The 23858-nt window shown below is 46.2% G+C and overlaps 2 protein-coding genes across 5 annotated transcripts in view; one reads left to right on the top strand and one right to left on the bottom strand.

Annotated features, from left to right (window-relative positions):
- The window catches only part of EXOSC7 (exosome component 7), a 41192-nt gene extending 23797 nt beyond the window's left edge, over positions 1–17395 (bottom strand). The window contains exons 1-5 of one of the 2 annotated variants that reach the window (XM_066628365.1): positions 17214–17395; positions 15699–15800; positions 13707–13801; positions 3464–3629; positions 1543–1613 (exon numbers count right to left, since the gene is read on the bottom strand). In XM_066628365.1, coding sequence (XP_066484462.1) covers positions 1543–1613; positions 3464–3629; positions 13707–13801; positions 15699–15800; positions 17214–17270 — 491 coding nt within the window. In that variant the 5' untranslated portion in view covers positions 17271–17395. The remainder of the gene's footprint in view (positions 1–1542; positions 1614–3463; positions 3630–13706; positions 13802–15698; positions 15801–17213) is intronic. The other variant, XM_066628366.1, reaches the window with a different exon arrangement.
- A 2605-nt stretch (positions 17396–20000) lies between these two features.
- ZDHHC3 (zinc finger DHHC-type palmitoyltransferase 3) overlaps positions 20001–23858 on the top strand; it is a 46288-nt gene continuing 42430 nt past the window's right edge. For 2 of the 3 annotated variants that reach the window (XM_066627939.1, XM_066627941.1), the window contains exon 1: positions 20001–20227. The gene's annotated coding sequence lies outside the window, so the exon portion shown is untranslated. Of the gene's footprint in view, positions 20228–20317; positions 20354–23858 lie in introns of those variants that run through there. The other variant, XM_066627940.1, reaches the window with a different exon arrangement.

The following is a 23858-nucleotide window of genomic DNA, read 5'->3' on the forward strand; positions in this document are numbered from 1 at the left end:
GGAATTTGGGTACTGCTTCAGGCACTGGTTTTGGCTTCAACTGAGCCCCCACATGCTACTCACAGCTCTTTGAAGCAAAGCCTGAGGTGTCTGAGGTGATGCACAATTGCTACCCACAACAGCTCATTCATAAATGCAAGTCATCAGGTGATGCTGCAGCCATCAAGTGATGAAACCTACACATGTGAACTATATCAAGTGAAAAGTGCAGAAAGGAATTTGAAAGAGAACTGAGCAACAGCAGCCATCTCTTTCACATCAAAGCAGTTTTATATTAAAACATTTCTACAATCTATTTTTTTCGTGGACACGTCAATACGTTCCTGGTACACGCTAATCCTGTTCAAGGATTCAGTCAATTGCATGAAGGAGAACAAACAAGAGTGCACCAGCTAATCATGTTCCATACACTGGTGAGCCATGCCCCCAAGCAGCAGCACAGAGAGCAATTGTACACAAAAGTAAGCTCTGAACACATACAGTGATTTTCTGTCTGATTTAGAACTTTAGGGTCAGCTGGTGCATTCTGTTTCTTCATGGAATAGGGGGAGGGCAAGATAACAGAACAGAGATACTAGGCAAAAAAAGAGTAACATTTAATGTATTCTGATTAAACAGGGTACATTTACCCAGTACAAAGGAAGCTACTGAGTGATGTAGATCAATCAGGAGGACTCCTATAAATAGCACCACAGGAATGAAAGATATTTAAATCTAGGAGACATTCCTCTAGGTGTGACCAAAGATAATACTGTGTATCTGCGCTTTTCTCTGACACATTATTTTATTTTTAAATTATACTTTCCAGTTCCTGAACTCAAGCCTGATATCCTAGAGATTCACTTAAAGCACACATTCTGACATGCAAAGGAATTGTGCAAAAAAAAAAAAATGTAGAAGTAAATTTTTAAGAAATATGACAGAACAATTTCTGGAATCTTGCTACAAAGGCTCAAGATTTAGCAAGAACAGCTGTTGCTAAATGGCTGAAAAATGGAGACCCCCAGACACTTTAAACATGTTCAACTGACTGCACATTTACCTTTCAAAATGACCTCAAAAATGACGGTGGTTGTTGGCATGTTTCTTACTTTCCTCAATGCTCTATAACCAAGCCTCTACAAATCTAGAGTCAACTTTATACGTATGTGGTTGCCCTCCTAAGCCTGCACAAATTTGGACTCTCCATGGAAGGCTTCCGAAAACCAGAAATCGTCTTTCAAATGGTGAAAGATGGTGGCACCATGAAGTAGTTCTCCTGCAGACTCTTTCTAAGAGACATGGGCATGCCCAACCCTTTGCCAGAGACACAGCTAGTCTTTCCGGTGGAGAGCTATCAAGCCATTCTAATCATTTGCAGCTGGTCTGTATGTCCTGCGCAGTTCAAGGCTTCAAAGGTTACCACTGTAAAGGAAAATATCTGCCCAGGTAAAATTGTAACTAATCCATGCAATGCAAAACTTCAGTCTTTAGGTTTATGCAGACACTTTTGCTCCACATGTCCCTTTTTTGAAAAAGAAAAAAAAAAGATGCCTACTTTACCTGGTATTAAATAGCGCTGCCTTCACTGCAACAGAAATAGCATCAAACAAGTTGCCACCGCATTCAAGTAACTGAAATTAAAAGTAAAAAGTAGTGATTTTTTGCTTTAATAGCCCTTCAACGACACACAGTCCTAGAACCTCTGGTTATTTAGCCTTCTGTTATTTTCCCCCAAAACCATGTACTTCAAGATAAACATTCAATTAATTAAATATGCCCAGCAACAGGATGCTGTCAACAATAATGGCAGGTTTTGTTTCATCAGCATTTGCCCTTAACTGAGCCCTGGCTCTGTGAATTTGTTGCTGCTGCTGAAATCGCTGTTCCAGAGCTATTGGCACTGAATTTTATTATTGTTTTGATTGTTTTCACTGTAAGCTGCTTCGATGGCCCATATCAAGTAGGAAAGCGATCTACAAATATTAACAATAAATAACAGAACACAGGAAGCTGCCTTATCCACAGTCAGACATTAGTTCACTTATTGAATCACACAATGTTAGCAATAGAAAGATCTTGGAGATCATGTAGTCCAACCCCTTGCTCAGTGGGACTATGGTTGCCCCAGACATGGGCTTCCGACATGGGCCTTTCCTCTGGGATTGAACCCAGAACCTTCTGCATGCAAAGCAGATGCTCTGCCACTGTGCCAAACCCTCATTCTCCAAGAGGAAAGTGTTTACAAGCAAGTTAGTATTTTCATCAAATATATCAGGAAGAGTATGTGTTGGATTGATTAGTTGCAACTTCAGTACTAATGAAGGGTGCAATCCTAACCAACTTTAAAGCACCGAGGTAAGGGCAATGCAACTTGGTGATAAGGGAACAAACATTGCCTTGCCTTGAGGAGGCCTAGATGACTGCCCCCCAACTGCAGGGTGCAGCACATGGCCCACTGGCACAGCTATGCCAGTGCTGGAAAGTTGGTTAGGATTGCAGCCAAAATGTTTTATGTGCTTTATGTACATTTTCTCAGAAATAATCACAACAACCTTGCAGAGAAGGCTGACATTTACACCTATACTATGAGTACAGTGGCTCACAGATAGTAGTTAGGACAAGCCTAAGTTCATGGTTGAACAGAGTTCGGGAATTTCTTGGCTTGTAGCCCAAGCGGTTTATCACCTTGCTTCCCTAGCTCTCTTCCATTTCAGCAATGTTTTGAAAATATTCTGAAAATAAAACAAAACCCAAAAGAGAATGCCTGAAACCTTATGAAAACAATGGGCAGAAAGTACTTCTGTCATCCCTCATCTGAGCCAAGGCTGTGTTAGAAAGGCTGCAGGCAGAAGGGTATGTGGGCCACTAGTGGGACGTGATTTGAAAGAGTTTCTAGATTTGAAGATCACTAGCTCTTGTCTTCAAAAGGATTTGTATTAAGATTGTTTTAAATGAGTATCAAAAGGAAAGACTTCAGTCCCACGAAGAGCAAATCACAAAACTCAGGGAGATAACACACAGAAGACAGAAAACATCCAATTTAAAAATGGATGCTCAAAGTCTGGAAGTCACTAACAACGGGGGAAAAAGAATGCCACTCTCTGAAGCTAGCACAGGCCAACATAAATCTAGGTGACTTTCCTTAGTATCTGACAGCCAGTTGTAACAGTTCCTCAACAATTGGACCACTGAAGTACTTAACAATGTAATTTCCAGCACAAGGAAACAGGAGCCCAGTGCAAACTGTTTACAAAATCCTAGGGAGACTCCAAGAACTCCCAATTCTTCTCTGAAGGCCTTACTTGTAGGCCTACACAAGAGACAGAATGAGTGTGTGTGTAAACCAACTCAGTGTTCTCCAGCAGCATAATGACATTTAAACTAGATGCCCTACCTTTTATATAAACATAAGAAGTCAGTCAACACCTTGAAAAGTTCTTGGAAGGTCTAATTTAACTGAGCTCAAATGTGTTTGACTTACCAAGACGTCAACATAGAGCACCCAACAGTGCTCTCTGGGGTTAATACAAAGCAACTTCAAGTCAAGGCTGCTCTCATTGTTAAATATTCTGTAGAGGGTATTTGCTATTTCTGTGCCAAGCTCCTCTCCACCCCGGCCTTCAAATTCAGGAGCGGCATTTGCTGAACTAAAAGGAAGAAAAAAAAACAATACAAGCATTTTTAATTCCAAGTTCAAGGGACTCAAGAAACAATTCAGAATGTTAAATCCTACTATCATCCCGACTGAGAGAAATGAATAAATTCAGATTTAACCAATCAGAACAAATGAGGCCAAAGAGATCTGTGGATTACTTGAAACAAGTCATGAAAACAACCCAAAAAAGTCACAGTGAGGTGGGCACAGAGGCACAGCTGGGTGATTGGAGACCCTGGTGCTGAGCTCTTGGAGCACTGGCAATTTGGGCTCCTGGGAGTGAGACTTTGCTTCTCCCTCCCTCTCCCGTAGGGGCGGGGGGTGGGAGTGTATCTGTGTCCTCCTCTATGAAGCCAGGCAGCTTCACAGTTGGCTTCTGCCCTCTGCACTACCTGGTGCCAGTCATCATGCTTGGTCTGGGTGTGGTGTTTTTAAACTCTGCTGCAATATAATCCTGCCCCATTGCCCAGCCCTTTCACCCTGGCTGTGATATGCCCAGCGCCAAAGGAATCCTGGCTATCATGGCAATTGGGTTGCCTGTCAGGCCTTGGGTGGGCCGCTGGGCAAGTTCAACCCCGGGTGGTCACATTAGGAGGCACCTCAGCTCAAATGCTTTACTGGAATCCCCTAATCACCAGGGACTGTACTTTCATTTGAGAGAGACAGCACCTTGGCAAGTTAAGAACTGCTGTCTCCTCCTGTCTTTCTGTTAAGAATAAGAAAAAATTGAAAATGGGGAGCCACACAGCCTATTAAATATGACCGACGAAGGAAGCAAATGCAGTGAGTGAGAATAGAAAAAGGGACAGCCTGACTGGCATATCTGCAATTGGCGACGCTACCCTGAATTTTTCTCTGCTGAAAAAATCTCATTGTTGTTAACAAGTGTTACTCAAGGTGGATTTTAATTTTTTTTTTAAGCATTTTAAAAGGAGAACGAAACAACTGGGCAGCCTTTCGGATGCAAGGCAGCCATGCTGAAGGATCAGCAGTGCCTCTGTAGGCTTACTGGAGGTCTGAGACAACCACCGAGGTCTGTTCACTGCCACCATTTACCTGGAATCCAGGTGCCCCCAGATCCAGACAGAAGCAATTGCAGGGATTCACTCCTTATGACCCCCTCTCTCTGTAAGGAGACACACACCTGTCAAAAATGAGTCCCGTCACTATCTGTTTCAAATCTGGATCCGAGACAATGGTGCCTCACCTCCTGCAAATGAGAGAGAGCTTGCATTCTGCATTCCTACCACTCTAGATAGGAAAGCTTTACTGCCCAAGTGTAGATAAGTCAGAGCCCAATCCTATCCAACTTTCCAGCACCGGTGCTGTTGTAATGCAGCTCTAAGGTGAGGGAACAGATGTTCCCTTACCTTGAGGAGGCATCTGTGACTGCCTCCCCACCACAGTGCCGCTGTGCCAATGGAGTGCATGCTCCATTGGCACAGCTGCACTGGCACTGGAAAATTTGATAGGATTGGGCCCTCAAAGGGGTACTGTTCGGCTGACAAAATCTTGATTATATTTGTAGATGCTTTAATCAATTAACCATTATATCTGCATATAACTGAAACAATTGTTCTGAAGAAAAAAACTGCACCTTCCTTTGTTTTTAGATGATGGGGGTGTTGCAGGCAGAGAACACCTTAGAAGAGGCATTTTCTCTCATGAGTGAGAGGAGGGGAAATGCCTTCAAAACACTGCTGTCAAACCGCCGATGGCCCTTTACACCGCGGCAGGCAGTGTTTGGACCTATTGCCAATGGCAACTGCTTGGTTTGGCCTGATCCCACCAGAGATGGAGACAGCTAGGGCCACTGTGCACCAGCAGCAAGGTCTGGCTATGTGGTGGTCTGGTCTTTTGAAAGAAGTTAGGCTAGGCAAGGAGAATGCAGATGGAAAGAGATTTGCAGAGACAGCAGCAACTGAAGAAGCCTCTTCTTTTCTTGAGGACCAACGGTACAGCAGGCTGCACGCTCCTCATGGCAGCTGCCTCTGATGGCACTTTGTAAAAAAAAGTTGAAACAGCCTACTTAAGACAATCAATGATGCGCATGGTTTTAGTGGAGATTTTTTTTTTTATTGAAAACAGATATTTTTAATCCACTGCCTGACTCACTGAGGATACCTTTTTAGTAGATTAAAAAGCTTTTGATTGATTTATCCTCCTGATTAGTTAGCTGCAATCCTACTGACACAATGGCTGCAGTCCCACTAAAAATATTTCAGTAGAGGCTCTCTGCCAAGCAAGTGTGCACAAAACCTCTTTGCTATACCTCCGTGGGGAGGGGGAGAGGGGGAAACAAACTCACAGTGACTGCAACAAGATGATCATGTGAACTTCCCCCCCCATTGTAATGTCCTTATAATGTGCTAATGTCCTTCTAATGCGCTAACCACACTTCACAGCCTGCAGTGCTCACTTTCTAGTAAAGGAGAAGGCTCTTGGTTTGTGGTGCATTTCCAGTAACAGGGGGATCCAATCAAAGATAGCATCTCTGTTGCTTGCACCCTCTGTTCTGCCACACTAATCGCCAGTACAAAGGGAAAAAAAAACCTGCAAAATAAAATGTTGGGAGACCAGAGGTTCAAAATGCACAGCAAGAACACATACTTTATGCTACTAGCTTATGCTGGAAAGCAACTGTGCTTATACCATCAGACTGTCAAAATTCAAGGGGGGAGGCAGGGGAAGGAGACTGCATCATTGCAGTTGCCTCTTCAGGAGCTTTAATTCAGCCACACAACCAGTTTAAAGCACACATAGAACAGCCAAATTTGCCTCAGTTTACCCCAAGATGCAAATACTGCATATGTAAGAAAGGCATTCTTAATAGCAGGGAAACTGCTGCAACAGGAAGGCATAATAACTGGCATACAGTTATCAGCCAGCTGAGCCCTAAAGTCTTTAACTGGCCCATATAAAGCATGGAAAAACAGGGAGGATCAAGAAGTCAATAGGTCTGAATCACAAGACTTCCTGAGATACTGAGATCTCACACACAATACTTCCTGATTGATCAGACAGTGTTTCCAAACAATGTAGACCAGGGTTTCTTAAACTTTGGGTCACGGCCCACTTCATGGGTTGCAACCTGATGTCCAGTGGGTCCTGATGCCCTGTGGATCCTTCCACCCTTCCTTGCACCCAGTTGGCTCCAAATGGGAACCTTCTGGACACAACTGGAGGCTGCACCAGGCCTCCAAAAGCAGTCAAGAAGTCACTTCCGGTTTACCTGTGGGTGTGTGTAAATGACTTCTGGTTGCTTTCAGACACCTATGGAGATGTCCTGTTCTCCAAGCAGAACGCTCAGAGGCCAAGGTTTCCCATCTGTTGAGGTTCATTCCTAAGGCTTTCAGATCCCTCTTGCAGAGTCTCTTCAAACTGGGAAAGGCCATGCTGCACAGCCTGCCTCCAAGCGGGCCGCTCCGAGGCCAGGGTTTCCCACCTGTTGAGGTCCACTCCTAAGGCCTTCAGATCCCTCTTGCAGATGTCCTTGTATCGCAGCTGTGGTCTACCTGTAGGGCGCTTTCCTTGCACGAGTTCTCCATAGAGGATATCCTTTGGGATCCGACCATCGCCCATTCTCACGACATGACCAAGCCAACGCAGGCGTCTGTTTCAGCAGTGTATACATGCTAGGGATTCCAGCACATTCCAGGACTGTGTTGTTTGGAACTTTGTCCTGCCAGGTGGTACCAAGGATGCATCGGAGGAAGCGCATGTGGAAAGCGTTCAGCTTCTTCTCCTGTTGTGAGCGAAGAGTTCATGACTCGCTGCAGTACAGCAGTGTACTCAGGACGCAAGCTCTATAGACCTGGATCTTGGTATGTTCCGTCAGCTTCTTGTTGGACCATACTCTCTTTGCGAGTCTGGAAAACATAGTAGCTGCTTTGCCGATGCATCTGTTTAGCTCGGTATCGAGAGAAAGAGTGTCGGTGATAGTTGAGCCAAGGTACACAAAGACATGGACAACCTCCAGTTCGTGCGCAGAGATTGTAATGCAAGGAGGTGAATCTACATCCTGAACAATGACCTGTGTTTTCTTAAGGCTGATTGTCAGTCCAAAGTCTTGGCAGGCCTTGCTAAAACAGTTCATGAGCTGCTGGAGATCTTTGGCAGAGTGGGTAGTGACAGCTGCATCATTGGCAAAGAGCAAGTCACGCAGACATTTCAGCTGGACTTTGCTCTCAGTCTGGAGAGGTTGAAGATCTTTCTGTCTGATCTGGTCCGGAGATAGAAGCCTTCTGTTGCAGTTCCAAAGGCATGCTTCAGCAGGACAGTGAAGAAAATCCCAAACAAAGTCGGTGCGAGAACACAGCCCTGCTTCACTTCACTTCGGATGTCAAAGGTGTCTGATGTTGAGCAATCAAAGACTACAGTGCCCTTCATGTCCTCGTGGAAGGACCTGATGATGCTGAGGAGCCTGGGTGGACATCCGATCTTCGGGAGAATTTTGAAGAGGCCGTCCCTGCTGACCAGGTCGAAAGCCTTCGTGATATCTATGAAGGCTATAAAGAGTGGCTGTCATTGTCTGCATTTCTCCTGCAGCTGTCTAAGGGAGAATACCATATCAGCGGTGGACCTGTTGGCTTGGAATCCGCACTGCGATTCTAGATAGATGCTCTCTGCAAGTACCTGGAGCCTCTTCAGTGCAACCTGGGCAAACAGCTTTCCTACAACGCTAAGGAGAGAGATGCCACGGTAGTTATTGCAGTCACCCGTCGCCTTTGTTCTTGTACAGCGTGATGATGTTTGCATCCCTCATGTCCTGTGGTACTCCACCTTCTGCAGAGGATTTCATGCAGCTCAGTGGCGATAATCTCTTTGCAGCACTTTAGGACCTCAGCAGGGATGCTGACTTTCCCAGGTGCCTTGCCAGAGGCGAGGGAGTCCAGGGCCACGTGAAATTCTTCTAGGGTTGGTTCACTGTCAAGCTCCTCCAACACAGGCAAGTACTTGATGTTGTTCAGTGCTTCCTCAGCTACTGCATTTTCTTGGGAATAAAGCTCAGAGTGGTGCTGCTTCCAGCATTCCATCTGCTGCGCCCTGTCCTGGATGACCTCGCTAATGGCAGACTTAGGAAGGGCAGTTTTCTTCTGCTTTGGACCTAGGGCCTGCTTGATACCGTCATACATCCCCTTGATGTTGCCTGTGTCAGCTGCTATCTGTATATGGCAACAGAGTTGGAGTCAGTAGTCATCAGCATATCTCTTGACAATCTGCTGGACTTTGCTGCGAGCAGCTCGGAGGACCTGCAGGTTGCGGTCACTGGGACAGGCTTTGTATGCTGCTAGAGCTCTCCTCTTTTCCTCAGTGACTGGTGTTAACTCCTCAGAGTGGGCTTCAAACCAGTCTGCCATCTTGTTGGTCTTCTTGCCAAATACAGACAAGGCAGTGTTGTAATTGGCATTCTTGAAATGTTCCCATCTGTTGGATGCATCTGCATTGGCCAGGCATGTAAGAGATTCCTCAAGCGTTCGTGCAAATCCCTCCACTTTTCCCTGATCCCAGGTCTTGCTGGTGTCAATGCGAGGTCTTCCTTCCTTTTTCGTGTGATACAGTCGCTTTGTTTGCAGTTTCACTCTGCTGCACACCAGGGAGTGGTCAGTGTCGCAGGCAGCACCCTGAGAACTGCGTGTGATCTTGATGCTGGGAAGGCTGGAGCATCTGGTGAGAATCAGGTCGAGCTGGTGCCAGTGCTTTGATCTTGGGACTCTATGTTGGTGCTTTGTGTTGAAGAATGTGTTGCTGACATAGAGACCGTGATGACAGCAAAACTCTAGCAGGCGTTGGCCATTTTCATTCATCTTCCCAGTGCTGAACTGGCCTAAGCAAGTGGGCCACGAACTGTGATCAGCACCAACTCTAGCACTGAAGTCGCCAAGGATGAACAATGGCTCTTTTTCAGGGATTTTCTTGATAGTGGTGGCCAGGTCATCATAGAATTTGTCTTTAGCTTCTGCTGAAGATGACAGAGTCAGTGCATATGCACTGATGAGAGTGACAAGTCCTGCTGATGAGTAGAGCTGCAAGGACAAAATTCTTTCACTTCCTGCAGAAGGTGGGATGATGGATTTCAGCAGGGTATTTCTGACCGCAAAGTCAATGCCATGTTCCCTGGTCTCGTTTTCCCTGCCAGAAAAATGAGAAATTTCTCTCCTTGACAGATCTGGAATCTGGCAGCCTCGTCTCTTGAAGAATGATGATGTCCATCTGCAGTCTGCTCAGCTCCAAGTCGATGACAGCTGTTTTGCGTGCGTTGTCTATTTCTTGCAGGTCGTCAGAGAAGCCAGGTGTCATTGTCCTAACGTTCCAGGTGCCCAGCTTTAGGCCAGGAGTTTTCTGTTGCCTGGTGCAGAGTTGTTGATCCGCTTCTCGGTTTTCACCCTAAACCCCACACACCCCGTGAGGTTAACGGACCGTGGCAAGGCAGCACCTTACTGGCTGGGGACTGCCCAGCTTAAGGTGGGTGGTAGCTGCCCAATGAGATGCAAAGATCTCTCCCACCGTCGGAAGCAGCCCCTGGAGTCCCGCTCTACTCCATTGAGCTTCTGCATTTTAGACTTTCATTATTATATCACATTTCAAAGCAAAGTAATATGCTCTGTTGAGTGATAATCAAGGCAAGAACTGGGGCTCCATTCCTGCAGAAGTCAGGAAGACTTATTAGGATGGGCACAGCTGGAGATTGGAGCATTTGTGAATCCAGTTGAATCCATCAGTTTCCTTCTGCCTTGGCTTCTATTAAAGTTTGAGTCAACCTCTGAAATGGGGGAAATGATGTGGCTGACATGACTGCTCCTAAAACTCTCTCCTGCCTGTCACATGCCCATTCTCCTTGATTTTCTTAGGAGCCAGGGGCAACGAAATGGTTGGGGCAGATGGTGACACTAGCAGTAGAAGCTACTCTCTGATCCTAACTTACTGGCAAAGAAACCCTTCAGTTTTCCACATCTCAGCCCATCTCCCTGTTGCTCTTCTCTCCCTCCTGCCAACAGCACTCAGCTCCTCCTGTTCCTACACCATGCATGAAGCTGTGCTTTCATCCAAACTGTTCTGCCACTTCCCCCTCAAAAGCGGCACCATTTTCCAATATTATATTGTAGATGGCCTTCTCAACAAGCCTATGTTATCCTTCTTAACAAGCCTGGGAATCTATGAACATTCCCAGGCATCATGAACAGCTCTGCCAACAGCTATGGAACTTCGCATGTCCCAGCAGCAGACAGGCTTACATGCCAATTTTCTGAAAGGCCAGCTTAAGGTTCTTGGACACAGGAATTCCAGAATTCTACTTGCCCCTGCCCAAACATTCAGGCAAGTGCCATTAAATTACATTCAGACCATGTAAGTGAGTTAGTATCAACCTTCAGACTCTTTGCATGCATCCATCATACCCTTCACACCCGAACAAGTCACTTCCCTCCTAGCAAAGAGCCACAGCATGATTCTAGTCATTCAACAATAGTGCCGTTTAACATGCAATCATCAACAAGAGTATAATTCTCACTTGATTCGTATGTCAGCTCAGGGAAAATGCAATCAACACCTCGAATAAAAACTGTAGTAGAAGTTTTCTGTATAGTCTCCCTAGGTACAGCAAATTGTAATTAAAAATAAGTGAATATTTGGCAAGCTTTCAAATATGGAATAGACATCACCCAAAACTCCAATGAACAAATGTACTCAATCATTCAGACAAGGACTCCAACTATCAAAATATGTTCATTAGCACCATCTACCGGTACTCGAATAACATGACATAGATCAAAATCTCTCTTGCACCATTCTCAACCTTGGTGAAGCCTCTTAATCCACCTTGACTCATCATCTAGGTGCAGCGTATGCTGGGCCACATGTAGGGATTGCATTAACCCTCCTTCTCACTCTCCCATGAAGCGTTTGTTCTGCAAGAAGTAAGCACAAGCAGCCATTCCCTACCACAAGTCCCACATGACTCAGATTTCGGGTTCCAAAGTCCCACACGGGGATCTTTTCCCATGCCTGCATTTTCCCTTGGAAGGTAGAGCACAGGGAGCAATTCCATGTAACTGCCTGATTATGCCAGAGATTCCCAATTCTCCAGAGATTCCTAAGATCCAGGCAAGCAGTAGCAGGTAGAGGAGACTACAGGGAGAGCAACTACAGACAACAACTCTACGCAACCACCCACACCTGCCTCGGATGCAGGGAACTGCAAGAATCATGATGGGAAGCAATGGTATTCTTAGGCCTCTGGCTTTGTATTGTTTTTCACTGTTCTTGCTGCCTACTTACTTCGTCTTGAGAAGCATAATGAGAACAAAACCATTTCCAAACAAATAAAACCAAGAGGTACAAAATAGAAATGTAAGAGTTGGAAGGGACCCACGAAGTCATCTAGTCCAAATCCGTGCCTGTAGCAGGAAATCCTCCTAGAGTGTCTCCAACAGGTGCCTGTCGAGCTTCTGCTGCTTGAAGATCTCCACCTGCCTCAGCAATTGTTCCACCGCTGAACCACCCTCACTGGCAAGCATTTCTTCCTGATGTCCAATCGGAATCTCCTCTCTTGCAGATGTTACCCATTTAACCTAGTTCTGCACTTGGAGGCAGTTGAAAACAAATCTGTTCCTTCTTCCATATGACAGCGTTTCAGGTATTTGAAGGGCACTATCATATCTCATCTCAGCCTTCTCTTCTCCAGGCTAAACATACCATCAGCCTTTCCTCTTAGGGCTTGTTCTCCAGTCTTCTAATCATACTTGTCACTCTTCCCTGAACTCACTCCAGTTTGGCTGCATCTTTCCTAAAGTGAGGTGCCCAGAATTGGACACAGTATTCTAGGCGAGGTCTGACCAATGCAGAATAAAGCGGAATCACTACTTCTTGCAAATACATTAACCATATCCTAATAACCAGGTCAAATTGTATCATATTTTCCAGTTTCATTATCTGGAAATACTGAAATGATGCTCACACTCAGGACACCAGTGGTCCAATTATTCTGGAAGGGGTGGCAATGGTGATTTTACTTACTAAAGCTAAAACAGGAAGCTGTCAGGACCCAGCAGGGTTAGGGTCCTATCCTATTTTTCAGTGCGGGTGCTGCGGTGCCAATGGGGTATGCACTGCTTCCTGTGATGGAGAGGCAGTCACAGAGGCCTCTTCAAGGTATGGGAACTTCTATTCCCTTACCTTGGGGCTGCATTGAGGTTGCACTGGTGCTGGAAAGTTGGATAGGACTGGGTCCTTAGATAGCATACTCAAAAAGGCTGGGAGGGTAGGTTTTAGAAGGCACAGAAAGGTTCCCAATGGTCAGAGGCAGTGGGTGTGGTCAAAGGCAAGCTGGAGATCAGGTTCTGGACAAGGCAGATGGGGGAAACATCTCTGATTGGTACTTCCTCCTAGGGACAAGAGCTCAGACTAAAGAGCCTAGCCCAGAATCCTTATACAGGGCCAATAGGGATCATATTGGCACTACATGATTTTTTCTAGGCTGGTTGCAATTTTCCTTCTTGTAACTATCACAATGACTCTATACACCAGCAAAGCTCAAGCCAACCAGTTCTTTTCCCTGTGAGCTATTACAGAGGCATTGAGAATAAGGTGCTTAAGCCTTGCTGCCTGCCCCTGGTTCAAGACTTCTGGTGCCTTCTAGATGTGCCATCACAAGCAATGGATGGAGCAAATGACCTACAGAGGCCTCTATAAAGCTGAATGATCCTGCACATGCACAAGGCAGGGAATGTGTTGCAAGAAATGAAAAGGAAGTAATGAACTAAAAAATATGGAGAAGGAAAAGGAGAAAAGGCTGTCAAATTAGATTGGTGGGTAAGCACAATGATCTATTGGGATCCAGAAAAAAATACAGACAAATTTGCAAAATGAACACTTAGAGCAGAATTTCAGTTTACTTGATGCAATTGGCATGGTAGTTTTTGTTTTTACTCACACACACACACACACACACACACACACACACACACACACACACCATGAAAGTAGACAGTCATGCCAGTAATATGGCTTTAACTTGATGGTACTGTATATGGTCATATTCAAGGCTGCACTCTGAGTAGCCATCACTAACCAATCAACGAAGAACTCCAGGTAGCCTTCATTTGGTTTATCCAGCTTTGGTGTTCCCATTTCTGCTTTGACTCCAACCAGAATGTCTGTATGCCCCTGTTAAAACATGGATTTTCTGCCTGAGAAATTTTCCAAGTCATTTGATCTCACCAGCATACATGACTCCATTTACTAATCTGGCCCACACTACAAAGTATTTTACCTTTAAAAACAAAATGCTTTGAAAAGACCATGAGAAACCTTTGAAATTCCTTCAAAGTACGGAAGCAGCTAACCAACTGATATAATGATCCTATGTAGATAAACATCATTAATTAGCCGCGATGGATTGGGAGACTACATTGTCAGTATTTGTTGTTCAGTACAATAATACCAGAAGTATATCTGTGGATTTATAAATACCACCTATATCCCGATTTCACATAGTATATGCTAAACAATGCATTTTATTTTAATACAACAGGAATGCAATGTAGGGTGCCAGAGGGATCAAACCAGGGCACCTGGAAGCATGGTCTAAGCACCTTGTTTCACTGGGGTAGCTCTCAGGCTGAGGGAGTCACATGTCTGGTTCTTGCGCCACCCAAATAATGGCCAGAGAGGATACAGTATCTCATAAGCCTATCAAGATCAAGTGACCTGGGGAGCCAATAAGAGCTTGACCAGCCATATACAGTTATTGTTGCAGCTTGAAGCAACCTCAGTCTAAGAATCTGGTTGCCAGAGTAGTCAGACCCCTGTGCTGCCTCTGAGGCCTGACTGTTTGCCTAAGTGACTAGGTGCCTGCCTCTGGTTCCACTGGACCTTGGCTCTGCCCTGATCAGGACTGTATTTTCATTTTGGTCCTCGCATCTGATTGCTTGCAGGCCTAATGGAGCCCTACAACAATATCCCTATTTCTCATATTCACAATCATGTGTAGAAGTAATGCAGGTAGAGGAAATGGAATCATGTCATCTGGTCCTGACTTCTGCATGAGCACTGGCCATACCCTCTGACTTTCATGCCTTGCAACAAAGGTGAGAATGTGGTCTCTATGTGCATGCTAATGCATGAGCATGGATTCTTCCACAAAATTGGGAATCCTGTGTAAACAGGGTGTCCGATTACATGGAAGTGTTGATATGCATACCTGCATGTGTTCATAAAAACCACGTTTGACCCAAAGAAAGGAGGATTAGGGCCACTTGGTACAATTCTGCCTTCCCTCCAGAGCCAGCCAATGATGCCATTTACATGGGTGGCAGATGGGGAAGGTGGTGAATAAACACCCACCATCTCCCTGCAGTTCAATGCCAATGAAGCTGGCCTCCTTACTGTCTCTTCCTCTGTGTGGGTTCTTTAATCAAAGCAAAAACTGCAGTGTACACTGGAATTGCTTCCAGTGCCTTCTGCATTTCCTGCTTTGTTTAAAGAGCCTGTGTGTAGGAAGGGGTGAAACTGCTGTTTTCTGATATTTGGAGCATGGCTCTCTCACCTTCCTCCACAAGGCTCTTTAAAGAATGTGGTGTGTTTAAAAAATCTGGTCAAGAGCAAGGTGAGAAGGTAGGGGGGGGAGAGCCCTGTGATCCAAGAACTGGAACATGGAAATCCTGCTCATTTACCTAGCACCTTCCTCTATAGCTGTTTAATCAAAGCAGGAACTGCTAAGGATCCTGGGACTGTTCTCAGCATGCTTCTGTATTCCTCATTGTTTAAAGAGCCCAGTGTAGGATTGCCTTCCATATGGGCTCTTTAAAAGAATGTTAAATATTTGCACACTTATGACCTATAGATGAATACCCTATAAGTATCCTATAGAAATATCCTATTCACCTATAAGACTATAGGTGAATATCCATGATATCACAGCAGCTCAACAAGTGGCTAAGACAAGGACTTCTAGATTACAAACAGTTGGTTTTCAAACATTATAAAGACAAACCATTGATCTTCGAAGCAAACACAGCACCATAATTTGGCAATGCAGTCTTTGGCAAATGCATGTACTTACAAGTTTTACTCTGGCAGACCCACTTGTATTGGACACCACATCAGTTTCTACTTCAGTACATCTATAGTCTTCACAGCCGCGGCCATCAACCCGAAGATCCTCCTGAAACAATAAACACCACAACCTCGTTGACAATGTCATTGATTAACCAGATGAATAAATCCTGATAAAATGACCAGATATTTTGTTACTGTTGAGCTTGGGGTTCACTAGACATGAATATCAAAGAAAAAAAAAGTTGCCTGTTAGCACAACCTACCTTTATGTACTTACTGTCAAGGAAAATTTGCTTACAGTACAATCCTATGCATATCTACTCAGAAGACTCATTGAATTCTATGGAACCTGCTTCCATGTAAGTAGGATTACAGCTTTAGGGCACAATCCTATCCAATTTTCCAGTGCCAGTACTGCTGTGCCAATGGGGTATGTAGTTTCCTGTGTTGGGGAGGCAGTCACAAAGGCCTCCTCAAAGTATGGAAACATTTGCTCCCTTATCTTGGGGCTGCATTGTGGTGGCACTGGTGCTGGAAAGTTGGATAGGATTCACCCTTAGTCAAGACTACTGGCCACACCAAGTGTCAGAAACAAAAAGGCAGATCCAGGCCAAAGGGTCAGGAAGGAGGGAAGGACCAAGGAATGTAATCAGGTGTCCCCAACACTTAACCCTGTAACTGAATGTTTCTCCTTTCTCGGGTAGACAGAGCGCCAGGCAGTGAAGTCCAATCAAAGAACCCTTTACTGATTACAGCATGCTCTTAGTACCAAACACACACACACACACACACTCACTCTCTCTCTCTCTCTCTCTCAAAAGAATCAGCTGATAAGGGAGTTCTGAGCCTCTCCTTGGGCAAGTTTTCAGATTACAGCTTTGGGAGAACTCTCTGTTCTTCTCCAAATTCTGTTGCATCCAAGGGCCCTTGTCTTCTGCTCAGGTTTTTGGGGGACATAATAACATTGGTTTTCTTTCCTTAAATGTGTTTCAGCTTCCTCTTGCAAACTGGTCCAGCCTTGGTCATTCGTTCTCCCACACATTCCTGACTAACAGCCCAAGTCTATGAATGTCTACTCAGAAGTAAGTCCCACTGTAGTCAATGGAGCTTCCTCCGAGGAAAGTGTGGCTAGGAGTGCAGCCTGAGAGCCCAGTCCTAGGCATGCCTACTCAGAAGCAAGTCCCACTGTAGTCAATGGGGCTTCCTCCCAGGAAAGTGTGACTAGGAGTACAGCCTGGGAGCCCAGTCCTAGGCATGCCTACTCAGAAGCAAGTCTCATTGTAATCAATAGGGCTTCCTCCCAGGAAAGTGTGGCTAGGAGTGCAGCCTGAGAGCCCAGTCCTAGGCATGCCTACTCAGAAGCAAGTCCCACTGTAGTCAGTGGGGCTTCCTCCCAAGAAAGTGTGGCTGGGACTGGGCTGTAGCGAACCCGTCTTCTGCTAAGCCCAGGGATGCGCCTGCAGGGTCAGCAAGCAGGAAACCTCAAGAAACAAGACCTGAGCCGCCCGCGCCCGCCTACCTGCACACCGTGCACGAGGTACACTTTCTCCGCCTCGCTCAGCACCACAGAAGCCATAAACGCTCAGCTGGCGTCAGTAAAAGGCGCCCGAAAAGTATGACCTTCCTTTCGCGCGGTGCCGACACACCTGTTCTTGCGGCGCCTTCTAATAACGTCACGGGCTTCCTTCCCCCCCCCCTGTGCGTAGGCGAGGCGTCCTTGCGCCTTTGCATCGGGTGACTCGCGTTCTGCTCTGACGTCACAGATAGAACGTTCGGCTGGCTGCCTGGCTGGGGAATCACCCGCATTGCTAGTGAAGGGGGAGGGAAGGCAGCCAGGGAGCAGCACGGCGCTTATGCTGCCTCCTGCTGGCACTGGTGCTCTGCCCTACTGCGGTGCCGCATGTCAGTTGGGTCCCTTCAGAGCTGCGGTCTTCCAACACACTTTCCTGGGACTAAGCCCCGTTGAACCCAATGGGTCTTACTTCTGAGTAGACTCGCATAGGCTTTATTTAGGTCCTGTTGGGCTTCTGCCCAAGCCTAGCCTGTCTACTCAGAAGTAAATCCCATTGCAATCAATGGGGCTTACTCCCAGGAAAGTGTGGGATAAGATCGTAGATTGGCTCTGCCAAGTAAATGCATAGGATTCTTGCCTAACAGCTCTTATCTTGTGCATGCATACTCAGCAGTAAATCCTCAGGCTGCAATCCTATACACTACTGTTTCCTCAAACTGTGGGTCAGGACCCACTAGGTGGGTCATGAGCCATTTTCAGGTGGGTCCCCATTCATTTCAATATTTTATTTTTAATATCATAGACTTGATGCCACCATGGTATGCAATTGCATTTGGGGAAATGTTACAGATCTGAACTTTTAACAGGCTTTGAACAAAGGTACTTGTTCCTGGGTAAGTGTGGGTAGGATTGCACCCTAGGATTGTCAAAAATTTTCTGCTTGATGATGTCACTTCTGGTCATGACCACTTCTGGTGGGTCCCGACAGATTTTCATTCTAAAAAGTGGGTTCTGGTGCTCAAAGTTTGAGAACCACTGCTATACACACACTTTCCTGGGGGTAAACCCCACTGCACACAATGAGACTTAGGGCCCAAACCTACCCAACTTTCCAACACCGGGGCTGCATTGCAGCTGCATAGAAGTAAGGGAACAAACATTTCCTTATCTTGAGGAGCACTCCATGATTGCACCCCCACAGCAGAATACAGCACATGCTGCATTGGCACAGCTGCACCAGTGTTGGAAAGTTGGATAGGACTGGGCCCTTTGGCTGCAATCCTAGCTACACTTCCCTGGGACTAAGCCCCATTGGTTATAATGGTACTTACGTCTCAGTAGACACGCATAGGATTAAGAAATCACTCCATATTAGCACAGTTAATAGGTTGAATGCAAAACCTAAACATCTCAGATCCTGTTGTGAGCAAGTTAGTGCCTTTACAGCGATATGCCATATTTACCAGCAACTAGGGAGTAGGATTGAGACCTGAACGATCCCGGTTCAGATCCCAGCTCAACCACAGAGCTTCCTGGGTGAACTTGAATCAGTCACTCTCTCTCAATCCCACCTACCTCACCAGTTACATGGGAGTAAAGGCCTAATGACTATAATGAGCCTTACTTCTGAGTAGACATGCACAGGATTGGGCTGTGAAAAGGATTAGGAGCAGAGGGGCAGGTGACTCAGGCCCATTCAAAGCCAGCTTCTCCTCTATGATGGGACTAAGGCTGCAATACAGGTTGAGCCTCATTATTCCCGTGGGTTCCATTCCAAGCATATTTGCATGGATGGCAAAAAATGAACCAATAGCAAATCAATTTAGAAAACAAAGTTTCTTTGCTCAGGTGATTTAAAAACAACCTTGCTGACCTTTGCGATGTAAGATAAGAGTCATTAAGACAATCCATCAATCAGTCCTACTGCAAGCGCTTACAAAGGCGCTTCACTCAGTGCCTCCCTTCAATGCAAAGAGATAACCTTTCTTTCACTGCTCAGGGAGAAGGGAGGGGTCGCCTGGAGAGAGAAGGATTGATGGATTGTCATCCAGCTGCCATCTCTCTCTCATTAAGGAGGCTATTGTTAAAGGACTGTTCAGTTTTTTAAACTGATTTTAAAGGGATGCATTTTTCCCCTTCTCCAGGGATCAGCACATTCCTTCTCATTCCTTCTATTTGTGTATAAATAGGCTGGGCCTGTACACACTTTTTTGAGAGTAAGCCCCATTAGAAGTGTGTGCTATTCATATTTTCCTTGGAGCAAGCCCCATTGAATACAAGTAGATAGACATAGGCTTGGGCTATGAGAGCCCAATCTATGCACATCTACTCAGAAGTAAGTCCCATTAGAGTCAATAGGGTTTACTCCCAGGTAAATGTGGATAGGATTGCAAGCCTGAGGCAATTCCAGGACGGCTGAGGCTGCAATCCTATCTACACTTACCTGGGAGTAAGCTCTGTTGACTATAATGGGACTTCCTTCTGAGTAGACATGCATGGCCTTGGGCTCTCAGGCTGCAATGCTATTCACAGTTACCTGGGAGCAAGCTCCATTGACTATAATGGAATGTACTCCTGAGTAGACATACACAGCTAGGGCTCAAGGTCCGTGAAAGGGGCCTCTAGCAGGCTCCCAGCACCACTGCAGCTGCCGCAGGAGCCACAGGGACACCTCCTTGGAGACGCTCCGCCCCTCCCAGGGAGGAAGGGAGGCGTTCCGGTTCTGGGGAAGCGGAGGACGAAGGCGTGCCCAACACTGGCACTGCTCACTTCCTGGTTTTCTCCTGCCCGCCCTTCCTTCCTCCCCCGGCCGTGGAGCGCGCGTGGGGGGGTAGCCGGAGGGCAGAGCGGAGCGCCGGCGTCCCTAGGAGCGGCGGGAGGTGGGCGCGCGCTGCTCTCCCCGACTGGCGGGGCGAATGGAACGTGCTGCTGGGCGGTGGAAGGTCGACCCGGGAGGCGCGCGCCGCTGGCAGAGCGGGGGCGGCCGCAGCAGCGAGCGTGTTGCAGCAACAGCAGCCTGGGTAGGTCGCCGGGAGGGAAGCGCGCCTGGCATGGAGCGCGGAGAGCCCGGGGATTCCCAGCCGGCGCTGGGCGCAGAGGCAGGCGGGCGTCGAGGGCGCCTGCTCGGCGCAGCTCAGGAAGCGCAGGTGGGGGCGTGTGGAGTGACTCGCGTGGAGGGGCTTGGGGTGGCTCTGTGTGTCGCCGGCCACAGCAGGGACCCCACACAGGTGGAACTGGTGCCACCGAGGCGTTCTTGCCTGCCCCCTCCCTGGGGGTTTGCCAGTGTGAAGGGAGCTGGGGGGCTGGCTGCACCCAGTGGGTCCGGGTCAGAACGGAGGAGGCTGCCGGACTGAGTGCGCCCACGTGATTTTGCAAGGGAAGGGCATGAGGGAGCCACAGAGCATCTCTCACCTTTGAGCCAGGCTGCCCTTGCAGGGCGTGATGCCCTTAATGTGGCACCACTTGGTGCCCCTTTGAAACCTTGACTGGTTAGGGATGCAGGCTACCCTGAGAACTTAGGGTGCGTAGAATGGGATGAATGGTGTCTTTCTCAGTTGCTGTCCACGCATCAAGGAATGCCAGATGCTATTACAGTGGAGCACGGACCTGTGGTGGTGGGGGTGCAGGAGAGGCAGAGGCAGAAGTCTGACTCCATGGAAGAGGGGCATGTGGTGGGTGCGGAAGCAGGTGAGGCAGAGCCTCCCCACCAGAGTCCTTTGAAAAGCGGTGCCGCCACTGTGTGAGGTGTGCAAGCACTCAACCCACACGCATGTGCAGTGGGTGGGGATGCAGGTGAGGCAGAGCCTCCCTGCCAGAGGCCTTCAACAAGTGGCACTGCTGCCATGTGAGGAGTGCAAGCATTCAACCCATGCATATGTGCGGTGGGTGTGGATGCAGGTGAGGCAGAGCCTCCCTGCCAGAGTCCTTCAACAAGTGGCACTGCTGCTGTGTGAGGTGTGCAAGCACTCACAGCCCATGTGCTGTGCTTGCACACCTCACATGGCAGCAGTCCCACTTTTCAAAGGACTCTGGTGGGGAGGCTCTGCCTCACCTGCATCCTCACCCCCCCCCACATGTTCCTGCTCCATGGAGACAGTTTTTCATGAGATCTGATGGCATGGCCTACATAAGTTGTCACAGTGATTTGTCTGTTTCTACAACTGAATTGGGATCAAAGCCTGTGCCATTGCACTTAGGCGCCCATTTACCACAGGCGTCTTGCTAATTTCTCTCCCCCCAAATCAGACTTTGTAACCCTGGGACCTGTGTGCTTCACAAATTGGCCTCCACCAGTGTGACATTGTGGACAGAGTGTTGGCACTGAACCAGGAAGATCCAGATACAAATTCCTGCTAGCTCATGAAGTTCAATGAGTTATATTGAGCCAGTCTCTTGGCTAACCTGCATTGCAGGGTGGTTGTGTAGGGTCAGAAGGGGAGAGGGCAAGGCTAGAATCCATGTCTTGCCCTGAAGTTCTTGAACGAAGGGCACAATAAAATGTTACAAATAAAACAGTATATTAAATGTGAGGTGATAATGCAAGTGTAATTGTACATATTTGGAATGGGGAATTCTGTAGAAACTGCAGCTTGCAATTCGGACAGGGGAGCACTACAGTATATACCGGAGGGGGTGTGTCAAAACATCTTGGCAGAAGGGCCACATCCTCTCTCTGACCCTGTGTTGTTGGGGCCAGGGAGAAACAATTAATTTATATTTAAAATTTTAATAAATTTACATAACTTTACAAAAATAAATATATTAGAGATGGAACTGAAATGTATGAATGAAGGTCTTGTGATAGCTCAAGGCTTATAAAAGACTGCAAAACAAGGCTGGCCTTTTCTTTGCTGCCATTGCTGCTTCGTGGACATGAAACAGCAAGCAGTGGAGGAAGCCTTCAGCCTGCAACTTGTGCAAGAGGTCAGTTGGCCCTTGTGCTGAGAGTAGTCACATTACATCAGTGCAGGCTCCAGCAAGTTGCCAGAGGCTCATTGGAGACTGGGGGCTCCCCACAGGCCAGATTAGGAGTCCCAAGGACTGAAAATGGCCCCTGGGCTGGGGTTTGGGCACCCTGGTATATACATACTGAAAACATTAAAATAAGTATGGTGGGGCAAAAAATAGAACTTGCAGTAGGGTAAGAATCCCAGTCAGAACATACTTTTATTGTGTAGTCTTGTGCTCCATACTGGAGTGTTGCCGCACAAGGCAGAAAGTGAGAGGCCACCTGTTCATGTGAGAAGCTTGTGGAGCTGCTCTCATAGTTTAGAGGGCCCTGAGCAAATATTCGTAATGCTGTGTATGATTTTATGTTGCAATTTAATTAAAAAGACAGTCTATCTTTACATTAACCGAACAATTACAAGTTTGTTGTTTAAGGAAGTAAATTATTATGTATATTGAATGGCAACTCATTTGATTATGTTCTTGTTTACCTAGTAAATTTAAGGGGACTTGTTCACATGTGCCTTGGAGAGTTTTGCTCCCAGGGCAAATAGCAACTGTGGGGTATCTCACCTGGCCTGGGACGGAAGGAGGAAGGGTTTATCCCACCTGTTCCTGCTATGAACCCAAACCAGATCAGACTCACTTGTGACTACTACCATATTTACATTCTTAATAAGCACACAGGCCCTAAGCATGCAATAGAGGTATTGCCTAGTTTGGTCCTTAATGTAGCTCATGTCCTTAGTTCTTAAACTGATGATGCTTGATATTAATGGAAATGCTTCAGTAGCCCCAAATATGTTTGCAGTGATAGGCAGTGCTTTTCATAAGAATATGTAATCCCATATTTATGGTACTATAACAGCTTTTGTTTCATGAACTGATAATTTTATCAATAATCTGAATCTTAACAGAAGATCATAATTATGGTCTTTAAACAAATTCTTTGTGATGTGCATATTAATCATCTTTTATCCTTTGGAATTCTTCAAAGCCCAACAAAATTTCACTTTTAGTGTAGATAGTTAAAATTATCTCAGTGTTTTAGAGGCCTCACTAAAAGAAAAAAAGGACTATTTCTATCGATTAAAAATATTGCTCCCTTGTTTATTATATCTTGATGTTTGGGCACATTACTGCACTTGTAGTTGAAATTTTTATAGCTACATAAGTTACTGTGATGCATTTCAGAAAAACGTATTTCATGAAAATAGGGTTCAGTTTATAACATGAATAAATTTTAAGTGGAGAGGTGCTGCTCTTTCTCTTAGGCACAGTTTTAGTATATCGGCAATTTCAGTGCTTTTCTCTCTTGTAGAAAACTTTGTACTGCTTTGTTGCTATCTGTTTCTGCTAGATAGAATGAAGGCAACCCATAGTTTCAAAATCAAGATTTCCTTGCTTATGTGACACTAGCTATTTGATATGGCTTTATTTTATTGACTTACATGCTATTGTTCTTGACTGTTCTTTCTTATTTAAATGACACGCTAACCTGGTTCAAATGTAATGAGACAGCAAGGTTTCTACTTCATGAACAACTTCCTACTAGCAGTGCTCTGGTACACTCTACCTGCCCTTCTCCTGTTTTGTGCACAAGAGGAAGGAAGAGGTTTTTACTTCTACTCTGAGATGAACCTCAGTTTGTGGCTTACTTCTGTTTGTGCTTTTCTGAGCATTACATTTAAACTTGGTAACTGT

Source organism: Tiliqua scincoides, chromosome 5, assembly GCF_035046505.1.
Source record: "Tiliqua scincoides isolate rTilSci1 chromosome 5, rTilSci1.hap2, whole genome shotgun sequence".
NCBI classification, from domain to species: Eukaryota; Metazoa; Chordata; class Lepidosauria; order Squamata; family Scincidae; genus Tiliqua; species Tiliqua scincoides.